The 13114-nt window shown below is 43.5% G+C and overlaps 1 protein-coding gene across 1 annotated transcript in view; it reads left to right on the top strand.

Annotated features, from left to right (window-relative positions):
* Positions 1–13114, top strand: part of LOC148130263 (uncharacterized) — a 50415-nt gene that overhangs the window by 27487 nt on the left and 9814 nt on the right. Inside the window, exons 16-22 of the mRNA XM_087969076.1 lie at positions 1027–1080; positions 2770–2823; positions 3429–3491; positions 6150–6212; positions 6947–7063; positions 10923–11000; positions 13047–13100. Coding sequence (XP_087825202.1) covers positions 1027–1080; positions 2770–2823; positions 3429–3491; positions 6150–6212; positions 6947–7063; positions 10923–11000; positions 13047–13100 — 483 coding nt within the window. The remainder of the gene's footprint in view (positions 1–1026; positions 1081–2769; positions 2824–3428; positions 3492–6149; positions 6213–6946; positions 7064–10922; positions 11001–13046; positions 13101–13114) is intronic.

The raw sequence follows: 13114 nt of genomic DNA on the forward strand, positions 1-13114 counted from the left end.
AATATCTATCTATCTGTCTGTCTGTCTGTCTATCTATCTATCTATCTATCTATCTATCTATCTATCTATCTATCTATCCATGTCTATCCATCTGTCTGTCTATCTATCTATCTATCTATCTATCTATCTATCTATCTATCTATCTATCTATCTATCTATCTATCTATCTATCTATCTATCTATCTATCCGGTATCCATCTGTCTCTCTGTCTCGCTCTCTCTCAGTATCTATTTCTATCTATCTATCTATCTATCTATCTATCTATCTATCTATCTATCTATCTATCTATATCTATCTTCAAATCAAATTGACTTTTTACAGGGAACTGCGGGTCTGAATGGGAGGAATGGAGCGAAAGGGGAAAAAGGAGATCGAGGCCTACAGGGGCAAAAAGGAGATCCGGTAAGGATTTTTAGGACAACTGGGATCCTTGGTGCTCTCTGAGCGTGATTGTTTTTCTTGCAGGCATTTCATTAACAAACTAGGTAGCATCATCAGTGCTAGAAGGGAGTGGGACTTGCAGGGGAGAAGAGGAGGAAGAGAGGAAGAGGAAGAGGAAGAAGAAGAAGAAGAAGAAGAAGAAGAAGAAGAAGAAGAAGAAGAAGAAGAAGAGGAGCAACAACAACAATAACAATAACAATAACAATAACAATAACAATTACTACTATTCTGGGGTCCTTGGTGCTCTCTGAGCTTGCAATCGGTAAGGCTTGATGTAAGGGGCTGACGCTAAATGGGCCCCCACCCCACTTAATACACAGCTTCAATTGACACTGGGGTTAGATCTTACCAATACCAGAAGCTAAACAATCTTCCACTGAAAATTCACACAACCCCAAATTTAAAAAGTACCCATTAGAAGCAAACCGGACATTAGCCAGATTTAGCAATGGAACAAATTTTATTATGCGCCTCAAAAATTTTATTTGGGGTGGGGGGTGGGAGGGTCAGGGAGGGGAGTTTGTATGTGAGTTTTGCTGTTTTTCTTCCACCCAAGTGAATTGTGTTGATTCTGTCTTTTTTAGGGTGAAAAAGGACTTCCTGGAATGGCTGGGGACACCGGTCGGAAAGGTTCAAAGGTAACTTGTGTTTTAAAGCAAGGTGTGATGACCCAAAGGGGCGTGGCACAAAAGCAACAAACTCACAAAAGTAGGTAAAGTCCCTTTAATTCCTCCAACTTGGCACCCAATGTCCAGTTATCATCGGCTGGAGAAAAAACTCAGTTTTTAAAGGGAAGAAATTCAGTCCGAACCCAAAGTACATCTAAATTATAAATAAAAACCAACACAAACCACTAGCTGCAGCAATTAACTAGACAGGGCAGGATAAGGAATTGCAGGCTTCAAAAGATAACGAAACACACACAGTTGGGAGGATGCCAGAATCCGAATAAGACTTGACAAACAAAGATAATGCACGCTTTGCTTCCAGTAAGGTGCTGTGTGCAATCTCCCTTTTTAAACACTGTGTCCTAGCTGCAGCTAATGAAGGGAATCAGGGCCCTTTCCTCCCCCGTAAGCCACGCAATTCATGTTGCTCCCTTCTCCGTTCCTCCCTGCGTGCCCTAGGATGAAGAGGGGGTGGGCCTGGGTCTTCCTCTGAATTCCCTCTCCCTTGTTCTACCTCTCCCCTGTTCTGCCCAGCCGGACTTTGCCCTTCCCCAGTTTCCTCAGGAGCCACACTCCCACCCACTGTCAGCTGCTGAACCTCCCCCTTGGAATCAGATTCCAACAGGGACATGATACAAGGTTTTTAATCTGGAGTTTCTCAAACCTGGCCACTTATGACCTTTGCAGCATGCCCCAAGATCGTGTGGATCAATATTCTTGGCATCTGGTTCATATCTACGATGTTTGCAACATCCTGGGGTCAAGCAATTCCCTTTTGCAACCTTCTATTTCAAGCCAAAATCCATGGGGGAAGACAGATTCACTTAACAACTGGGTTGCTAACTCATCAAGTGCAGTGACTCGCTTAACAACAGAGGCAAATGAGCCTCATGTTTTTTCTATTATTATTATTATTATTATTATTATTATTATTATTATTATTATTATTATTATTATTATTACTACTTTTACTTTTACTTTTACTTTTATTTTTATTGAACTAATACCAATGTAATGAAAACTGTTGTAAACACTTTGTTCTGTCAACTCATAGAACATTTTGTATACACGTTTTATAGTTGACAACAGAATGAAGTGGGGGGTGTGGGAGTTTCAAAGAGCAGGCAGCAGTGTGGAATCGAAAGTACATTCCACTCATATTTTCTTCAAAGACTGATTAGATGACTAAAGCTTTTGCACAAAAATCTAATTGGAGAGCATGAGTGATGACTCGTTGGATGATGCACCCAGAGAGGTTGGGGGGGAAAGCAGGATCAAGGGTGACAGTGAATTACGTATCTCAGGGTTGGCTACGCCCAGGTTAGTGCCGGAAGTAGAATGTTAACTTCAAATAAATCCTCTTTAGTTTTTGGGAGTGTGGCTCAAGGCTTATGATTTAATTGGAGTAACTGCCGGAACCCTGACATGTTCATTATTTCCTAAGAATATATGTACCCAGACAGCACACTATTTATCCAGAAATGAAATTTTTATATGTTATAAAATTTTAAAAAAACATGAAAACAAAACAAAACAACAGAGGCAAGAAAGGTCGTAATAGGGGGCAAAACTCACTTAGCAAATGTCTCGCTTAGCCACAGAAATATTTTGGCTCCATTGCGGTCATAAGGTGAGGATTCTTACCGTCTTTATCCTCAGGGTTTACGCGGCTTGCAAGGAAAGATGGGGTCTCCCGGATCCAATGGATTGAAGGTAAGCACCCTCTTGTCCTTCCCTGATTAAATTACAAAATAATAATAATAATCCCAAATTGTATAACGAAAAGTCTTCCTCTACCTTCCTTCCTCCTTCCTCCTCCCACCCTTCCTCTCTCTTCCTCCTCTCCCCCTTTAATCCTTTTTTCCTTTCTCCCTCCCTCCCTTCTTCTCTCCCTTCCTCCATTCCTGCCTTTTCTCCTTTCCTTCCCTTCCTTTCTCCTTCCTTCTCCCTTCCTCCCTCTCTTTCCCCTCTCCCTCTCTTCCTTCCTCTCTTTCTTCATTCTTCCTCTCTTTCCCCCTCCCTCCCTCCCTTTTCTCCTTCTTTCATTCACTTCCCTCCTTCCTCTCTCTTTTCTCCCTTCATCCCTTTCTCCTTCCCTCCCTCCCTTCCTTCCTTCCACCCTCCCTCACTTGCTACTTCATCTTTTTCTATGCTTTGCGTAATGTGACCTATGCATCTCAAGCATGGCAGTTTTCAGTTTGTTCCAATAGTTGCAGGGGGCAGCTGTATAATCCCAGGGGGAAAAATAGGGGCATTGGGCCCATGTTTTCATGGAAATTGGGCTTAAATAAATTATCTGTATCCCCCTCGGTGTACAGGGGGAAGGTGGCATCACTGGCAAACCAGGAATCCCAGGTGCAGAAGGAATCCAGGGATCAAAGGTAAAATGCAGAATCTTTTTAAGGTGCTTTAAGATAGGCGGACTTCAGCTCCCAGAATTCCCCAACCAGCACTAGAAGAGATGTGAACGAATAGAATAAGAATAGAATAGAATATAGAGATGAGAATCGAATATAGAAATTAAAATAGAATATAGAAATAAGAATAGCATAGAATAGAATATAGAAAAAGAATAGAATAGAATATAGAAATAAGAATCGAATATAGAAGAATAGAATATAGGAATAAGAATAGAATATAGGAATAAGAATAGAATATAGGAATAAGAATAGAATAGGAATAGAATAGAATAGAATAGAATAGAATAGAACAGAATAGAATAGAATAGAATAGAATAGAATAGAATAGAATAGAATAGAATGGAATATAGAAATAAGAATAGAATACAGGAATAAGAATAGAATAGAATATAGGAATAAGAATAGAATAGAATAGGAATAGAATAGAATAGAATAGAATATAGAAATGAGAATCGAATATAGAAGAATAGAATATAGGAATAAGAATAGAATATAGGAATAAGAATAGAATAGAATATAGGAATAAGAATAGAATAGAATAGAATAGAATAGAATGGAATAGAATAGAATAGAATAGAATAGAATAGAATAGGAATAGAATAGAATAGAATAGAATATAGAAATAAAAATAGAATAGAATAATAACTTTATTGTCATTCTGAACATACGTTAATTGGCATACATTAAAATGAAATTTTGTTGCAGACAGCTCTCAAAGGGTCACCACCTCCAATACACACTACATAAACATGACAAAATAAATAAATAAAGACAAAATTATCTATATACCCACATATATTGTATGACACAGAAAAAACAGCCCAGTCTAGTTCAGATCTATAGATTCATGCACGCATGGCGAGAAAAACGAATCTTGCGATGTTCCATCTCGTGGTACCGGTTTTAGTCCTCGACTTACGACTACAAATTTCCCTCATGAAACGAGACTGTTGTTAAGTGAATTTTGCCTCGTTGGTTAAGCGAATCACTGAAGTTGTTCAGTTAGTGACGGAGTTGTTAAGTGAATCTGGCTTCCCCATGGACCTTGCCGGTGGAAAGGTCGCTGAAGGAGATGCGACCATCATAAATATTAGCCACTTGCCAAGTGTCCAAATTTTGATTACGTGACCACGTAATGGTCGTAAGTGTGAAAAACGGTCATAAGTAACTTTTTTTCCAGTGCTGTTGTAACTTGCAACGGTTGTTAACTGCATTTGGAAGTGTAGCCCTTAAATCCAGTTTGGAATATGAATAAGATAATAATGAAAGATTATAATTGAATAAAAACACCTGTACTATTATTAGAATTATATAACATGTTAAACATAAATAGGATGAATACTATTTTATTTGAATAAATAAGTTGTAAAATGTGATTAGAAAAGGGATATTTTTAAAATATATATAACAGCGGCATAATTAAAAATCAGAAAGGAGATAAATAATGGAAGATTATAACTTAATATAAATTGGTGAATTATTGTTAGAATTACCTAAGTCTGTTAAACACTACAAATACGATTAATAATATTTTATTCACAGTTAAAAGAGGGATATTTAGAACATGACACAAAAATAAAGATATTGAAATGGGGAATAACCAAAGAATGAAAGATTATAATTTAACAAAATATGTGTATTAATGTTAAATGTTATAAGATTGTCAACTGTATTAAATATAAAAGAATATTATCATATTTGTTTTAAAATGTAAGACACTCCGGTGCCACCTTGTTCACACGCTGATATGTTTGTAAAAAACTAAGAAAAAATAAAAATAATTATTTTTTAAAAAATCCAGTTTGGGGACTTGCTTTCAGGAGTTTTATTTTTATTTTACTCCATCAAGACAAATTCCTTGTGTGTCCAGTCACCCTTGGCCAATAAAGAATTCTATTCTATTCCTTTGTAAATACGTTTTTTTATTTTTTGTTTCAACAAACATATCGTTGTGTGAACAATGTGGTTCCAGAGTGTTTTACATTTTAAAACAAATATGTTTTTGTTCATATTTAGCACTGTTGAGATTCTTATCTAATTTGGTATTAGTACTTTTATACTATTAAATTATCAATCTTACTTATTCAATCTTAACCATATGTTATTTTTATGTCAATCTCTATATTCTTAACATCACTTGGAAGAAAGATTGCACACCATCCGAAGGTTTAGCAATTTTAAGAAAAATGGAGTGCGTAGAAATGGATAAATTGACCATGGAACTAAAAGGAAAAGTAGATTCAGAATACTATGCAATATGGAAGAAATTGTGTCATAGGATTGACCATAGAAATAAGAAAAGAAAATGTATGTAATAGATATAGAAGGTATAGTAATAATATGTATAGTTTGTATCAGGATATGAATATGTATATAAAATGTCACAGTACTGTTTATTAAGTAATAGAGATATGTAAAATGAAAAAAACCCAATAAAGTATTTATTTATTTTTTGTACGTACTATATTAATAGTCGTATTTGCAATGCTTAACCAATTATACAATTCTAATATTCATTCATAAATCCATATCAATTTATATTGTTCATTATTTAACTCCTTTTTATGAGAATTCTACTCTGTTCTCTCAAGCTGACCGTGACTTTTGCGCTTTGCTTAGGGCGAGCGTGGTTTGTCCGGCCACGATGGTCGAAAGGGCATTTTCGGACAGAAAGGAGAAAAGGTGAGCTCTGCAGACATCATCTTAGTAAAGGTCAGTGCGTGGTAGGACATCCATCAACCCCTATTAATAAAATGAATAAAACTTAACAACAAAAAATAAACAAGCCCTTGCAAACAAGGTTATTTTATTTTATTATTTTTATTTTTTTATTTTATTTTATTTGGTTTGTCCATTGCTTACAAGATAATAGGTATAAGTAAAAACATAGTTATGAATACATGGAGACATATAAGAAAAATAAAAGAAACAATATTATCCGGATCCTCGTTTGCTCTGGGGACGTCACCTTTTCTCCAATAATGGTTTGTTCGAGGTGAGCTTTCTCTGCAGAGAAAGGATTCAAAAAATTTTGTTTACTACCGGTTCTGTGGGCATGGCTTGGTGGGCGTAGCAAGGGAAGGATATACTACAAAATCCCCATTCCCTCCCTCCTCCTAGGGGAAAGTTACTATCATGCCCCCGTCAAGAGTCTGCGTCAGAGGAGGAAGACCAACAGCTGACAGGAAGTGGGAATGTGGCTCCGTTGGCCACGGAGCCACCGCATCCCATGCCAAAAACCAAAAAACCATCCTAACGTCCCACCAAAATCTGTACTTCTGGAATGTTGACCCAGTCTCATTCCCGGGAACAACGGAGAAAAAAAAAATCTTCATCTTGACCAAAAAAAACAACAACTGATATTTTTAAAAATGTTCATTCCAACACCATTATTATTTCTCTGTGGGAATTTTCAGGGTGCTAAAGGGGTGCCTGGCTTGGCTGGCTTCAAGGGACAATTGGGCCTACCTGGAAAGGCGGGCGTCCCCGGGCCACCAGGGGACCAAGGCCCACCAGGTGATCCAGGATCGCAGGTAAGAAGGAAGTTGGGAGTTGGAATTTTCTGCAATGCAATTCTTGTTAGCCCCCCATCGGTACAGGTGGTCTTCAACTTACGACCGTAATCGAGCCCCAACTTTCTGTTGCTAAGGGAGACATTCATTAAGTGAGTTTTGCCTCATTTTATCGCTATTCTTGCAACATTGGTTAAGTGAATCCCTGCAATTCTGAACTTAGGAAACATCGTCATTCAGTGAATGCAGCTTGTTAAGATATTGAAGATTTCATAGCTGACCAGCTGTTGTAAGGCTGCTGTAAAAGCTGATGCAATGAGGGTGAGACCGCAGAGTTATTGCCGCTTTAAGACTGAGGATGGGTCAGCAGAGGTATTGCCCCTTTAAGAAGCTGTCTATATAAAGGAGGCCATGAGAGGGCATATCCTCCTCTCCTCGTGTTCTATCTCCACTGTAGTTCTCTCATGCAAAGTAATGAAGATTGATTGCTTGCCAGGTATTTGCCTAACCAGTGGTGGTATTCTACCGATTCACAGCCCGGTTTGGCCGAGCCGGTAGTGGCGATGAGCAGCAGAAACCAAACTGGTTCTCTCTGCCGCTCTGCTCTTGGGCCCACCCACCCGCCTGGGCTCCTGTACCCACCTTTATCCTTTGCTTTTGAAGCACAGCTGCTTTGTGTGGCACAGCAGAGTGCTGTGCGGCAGCTGCTGAAGCTGCCATGCTCCTGTTGGAGACTGACTCAGTGGGAGAGATGCCTGACAGGGAGTGGGGGTGTGGCTCTGGTGGTTGTGGAAGAAACTGGGGAAGGTCACAGGCTGAATGGGCATTCAGAGGAAGACCCAGGCCCATCCCCTCTTCATCCTAGGGCACGCAGGGAGGATCAGATAAGGGAGAAACGTGAGTGGCATGGTCTATGGGGGAGGAAGGGGCCCTGATCCCCTTCATGGGCTGCAGCTGGGAGGACTGTTTAAAAGGACAAACTGCACATGGCAAAGGTGCTGGAAGTAAAGCATGCATTATTCTTTTCTGCGTTTTGGCTTCCTCCCAACTGTGGTTGCTGTGTTATCTGGTAGAAGTCTGCAATTAATCATCCTTGCCTGCCGTAGTAATTCCTTCAGTATGGTTTGCGTTGGTTTTTTTAATTTCAAATTAACTTTACTTTGGATGTGGCCTGTTTTCTTTAAGTGTTTGATATCCAGCCGAGGATAATTGGACATTGGGGCCAAGTTGGAGGCATTAAAGGGACTTTCTTCTATTTTTGTGACTTAATTATTTTTGTGTCACACCCTGGGTCATCGCACAGTTGCCAAGCTTCTCAATTTTGATCACGTGACCACGGGGAGGCTATAACGGTCTTAAGTGTGAAAAACGGTCCTAAGTGTGTTTTCCGGGCCATTGTAACTTCCAACGGTCACTAAATGAACCATCGTAAGTCAAGGACTACCTGCAGAGGGACACATTCACTACTCTCTGTATGCATTTGTCTTTTTTTTCATGCAGCTGTTTCTAACTTTATGTCCCGGGCCGAACTAAATTTCTCCGCCGGCATCACGAATTTATAAAACAAACTTAAAACTATTAAATGTGACCCCTTTAAAGCGAATGAATCAAACTCTAGCATCTTTTTCTTTTTTTTTCAAGATTTCTAAATTTCTAAACTTTGTCGCCTCTCTGCAATCTTCGTTCCATTTATTAAAGTGCATTTACTCTTGGGAATTTTTTTCTTTTTCTGAACAGCCAACTGGAATTTAAATTTAGCCTTTCGTTTCAATCCATTATTCATCTCCTGCACTTTAGAATGAGAAAGAGGTGGGGGGGAGGAAGCAGGGTTTTTTTTCAGCTTAGGCCAAACTTTTTACACTACTTTCTCCATTTCCCCATTAAATCAATGTTTCCCAAACTCTGTAACTTTAAGAAGGGTGGACTTCAACTCCCAGAATTCCCCAGCCAGCCGGCAGGAAAGCCAGCTGGGTGACTTTGGGCCAATCACCAGGAGACGGTGAGTTCTAATTTCACCTTAGGCACGAAAGCCGGCTGGGTGATTTTGGGCCAATCACCAGGAGACGGTGAGTTCTAGTTTCACCTTCGGCATGAAAGTCGGCTGGGTGATTCTGGGCCAATCTCCAGGAGACGGTGAGTTCTAGTTTCACCTTGAAAGTCGGCTGGGTGATTTTGGGCCAATCACCAGGAGACGGTGAGTTCTAGTTTCACCTTAGGCATGAAAGTCGGCTGGGTGATTTTGGGCCAATCACCAGGAGACTGTGAGTTCTAGTTTCACCTTAGGCACGAAAGCCGGCTGGGTGATTTTGGGCCAATCACCAGGAGACGGTGAGTTCTAGTTTCACCTTAGGCATGAAAGCCGGCTGGGTGACTTTGGGCCAATCACCAGGAGACGGTGAGTTCTAGTTTCACCTTAGGCATGAAAGCCGGCTGGGTGATTTTGGGCCAGTCACCAGGAGACTGTGAGTTCTAGTTTCACCTTAGGCATGAAAGCCGGCTGGGTGACTTTGGGCCAATCGCTAGGAGATGGTGAGTTCTAGTTTCATCTTAGGTATGAAAGTCGGCTGGGTGACTTTGGGCCAATCACCAGGAGACTGTGAGTTCTAGTTTCACCTTAGGCATGAAAGCCGGCTGGGTGACTTTGGGCCAATCACCAGGAGACGGTGAGTTCTAGTTTCACCTTAGGCATGAAAGCCGGCTGGGTGATTTTGGGCCAATCACCAGGAGACGGTGAGTTCTAGTTTCACCTTAGGCATGAAAGCCAACTGGGTGACTTTGGGCCAATCACCAGGAGACTGTGAGTTCTAGTTTCACCTTAGGCATGAAAGCCAGCTGGGTGACTTTGGGTCAATCACCAGGAGACGGTGAGTTCTAGTTTCACCTTAGGCATGAAAGCCGGCTGGGTGACTTTGGGCCAATCACCAGGAGACGGTGAGTTCTAGTTTCACCTTAGGCATGAAAGCCAACTGGGTGACTTTGGGCCAATCACCAGGAGACTGTGAGTTCTAGTTTCACCTTAGGCATGAAAGCCAACTGGGTGACTTTGGGCCAATCACCAGGAGACGGTGAGTTCTTGTTTCACCTTAGGCATGAAAGCCGGCTGGGTGATTTTGGGCCAATGACCAGGAGACGGTGAGTTCTAGTTTCACCTTAGGCATGAAAGCCAACTGGGTGACTTTGGGCCAATCACCAGGAGACGGTGAGTTCTAGTTTCACCTTAGGCATGAAAGCCAGCTGGGTGATTCTGGGCCAATCTCCAGGAGACGGTGAGTTCTAGTTTCACCTTAGGCATGAAAGCCGGCTGGGTGACTTTGGGCCAATCACCAGGAGACGGTGAGTTCTAGTTTCACCTTCGGCATGAAAGCCAGCTGGTGATTCTGGGCTGGGTGACCTTAGGCATGAAAGCCAACTGGGTGACTTTGGGCCAATCACCAGGAGACTGTGAGTTCTAGTTTCACCTTAGGCATGAAAGCCGGCAGGGTGATTTTGGGCCAATCACCAGGAGACGGTGAGTTCTAGTTTCACCTTAGGCATGAAAGCCAACTGGGTGACTTTGGGCCAATCACCAGGAGACTGTGAGTTCTAGTTTCACCTTAGGCATGAAAGCCAGCTGGGTGATTCTGGGCCAATCTCCAGGAGACGGTGAGTTCTAGTTTCGCCTTGGGCATGAAAGTCGGCTGGGTAACTTTGGGCCTGTCCACCCTTCTCTAAGCCAAATCCACCTCACGGTGTTGTTATTGTTGTTCTGGGAATAAGAGGAGGAAAACGTGTTGGAATGATTTGCAAAAACAAAGGCGGCATACCAAAGAAATAATTAACAAGGGGATAATGACGTAAGTGACATGTTGTATTTCAACAAAGTCTTCCTTTCTGCTTTCAGGGCGAAAGAGGAAGAAGAGGAAAATCCTCGCTCTGCCTCCGGGGACGCCCAGGGACTCCTGGCAAGAAAGGAGGAATGGTGAGGATTTGATCGTCAAGAGAGTAGATGTGAAAATCTGAAATCCTGAAGTCTGTATTTCTGGGGGAAAGATGTTCCATAGAGAAGAGGCCATCCCCTAGATCCCTAGAAGGTCCTTTTCTGTAGTCCCCAAAGTGGGCTGCTACCGGTTCGCACCGGTTCAAGTGAACCGGCTGCTAATTTTACATCTGGTTCGCCGAACTGGTCGTTGCAATGACTGGCTGGCCCCGCCCAGCTTGCCCCTCCCAGGAGTCTCCACACGGGTCTCCTGGTGGCTCCGGGAGGCCGGAAATGGGCCTGTTTCCAACCTCCACAGAACCTCTGGAGCCCGGGGAGGAGGGAAACAGGCCTCCCAGAGGTTCGAGGAAAGCCTCTGGAGCCCAGGCAGAATGGAAAAACGGGCCTTTTTCTGGCTTCCACAGAGTCTCCGGAGCCCGAGGAGGGGTGAAATGGGCCTCCCAGAGGCTCATGGAAAACCTTCGGAGCCCGGGCAGGATGGAAAATGGGTCTCCCAGAAGTTCTGGAAAGCCAGAAATGGGCCCATTTCTGGTATCCACAGAGCCTCCAGAGCCTGGGGAAGGTGAAAACAGGCCTCCCTGAGGGTCCGGAAGGCTGGAAATGTGCCCGTTTCCGGCCTCCAGAGGGCCTTCGGACCTGAGGGGGAAAATGTGCCTCTCAGAGGCTCAAGGAAAAGCCTCCAGAGCCTGGGGAGGGTGAAAAATGGGCCTCCCAGAAGTTTAGGAAAGGCAGAATCGAGCCTGTTTCCAGCCTCCACAGAGCCTCCAGAGCTCAGGGAGGGTGAAAAATAGGCCTCCCAGAGGCTCCTGGAAGGCTGAAAACGTGCCCGTTTCCGGCCTCCAGAGGGCCTTCGGAACCTGGGGAGAGGGGAAATGGGGCTCCCAGAAGTTTAGGAATGCAGAAATGGGCCCGTTTCCAGCCTCCAGAGACCCTCCGGAGTCCGGAGTGGAGGGAAACAGGCTTCCCAGAGGCTCGAGGAAAGCCTCCGGAGCCCGGGCAGAATGGAAAACAGGCCTCCCGGAAGTTCTGGAAAGCCAGAAATGGGCCTGTTTCCGGCCTCCACAGAGCTGGAGCCCAAGGAGGATGAAAAACAGGTTTCCTGGAGGCTCCAGAAGGCCAGAAACCAGCCTCGAGAGAGCCTCCGGAGCCTGGGGAGGCTGTTTTCACCTTCCCAGAGGCTCAAGGAAAGCCACCAGAGCCCAGGGAGGGCAAAAGCACCCCTCCCGCCATGGTGCAGGAGGCCGACTAGGCCACACCCACCATGGCCACGCCCACCCAGCAACCAGGCAGAGAACCAGTTAAATTTTTTGAAGCCCAGCCCTGTGTACTCCTACCGGTTGTACATCTCTGGGCCAGGTGGGTCTTCCTTCTGTTGGGAGTTGAAGTCTATCCACCTCAAAGCCTGCTGCCTAGGGGATTCTGGGAGTGGAAGTCCACCCATCTCAAAGCATGCTTCCTAGAGGATTCTGGGAGTTGAGATTCACCCATCTCAAAGCATGCCGGGTTGGGAGGGGAAGTATGCTTGGGAGTGGAAGTCCACCCATCTTAAAGTATGCTGGCTGGGGAATTCTGGGTGTTGAAGTCCACCCATCTCAAAGCATGCTTCCTAGAGGATTCTGGGAGTTGAGGTTCACCCATCTCAAAGCATGCCGGTTGGGGAATTCTGGGAGTGGAAGTCCACCCATCTTAAAGTATGCTGGCTGGTGAATTCTGTGGAAGTCCACCCATCTCAAAGCATGCCGATTGGGGGATTCTGGGAGTTGAAATCCACCCATCTCAAAGCCTGCTGGCTGGGGGATTCTGGGAGTTGAAGTCCACCCATGTCAAAGCATGTCGGTTGGGGGATTCTGGGAGTTGAAGCCCACAAGTCTTAAAGCTATCAAGATGGAGACTTTTGTTCTAGGAGGAGCTTCTCATTCAAGCTCTCATCATAAAAGATTTGGTCTTTTGGGTTGAGGTCCTGAATCTCCGGCAGGGCCAATCCGATGGTGCGGCATCTTTGGCTACTACTGGCATCTTTTTTCACAGGGAGAAGAAGGCCTCGCTGGCCAGAAGGGAGAAAAAGGAGAACCTGGAATTTCGGTAAGTGATGGCAC

This window comes from Notechis scutatus, chromosome 6 (genome assembly GCF_049901735.1).
Source record: "Notechis scutatus isolate UNSWTSFEM ecotype Mainland chromosome 6, rNotScu1.2, whole genome shotgun sequence".
Classification (NCBI taxonomy): domain Eukaryota; kingdom Metazoa; phylum Chordata; class Lepidosauria; order Squamata; family Elapidae; genus Notechis; species Notechis scutatus.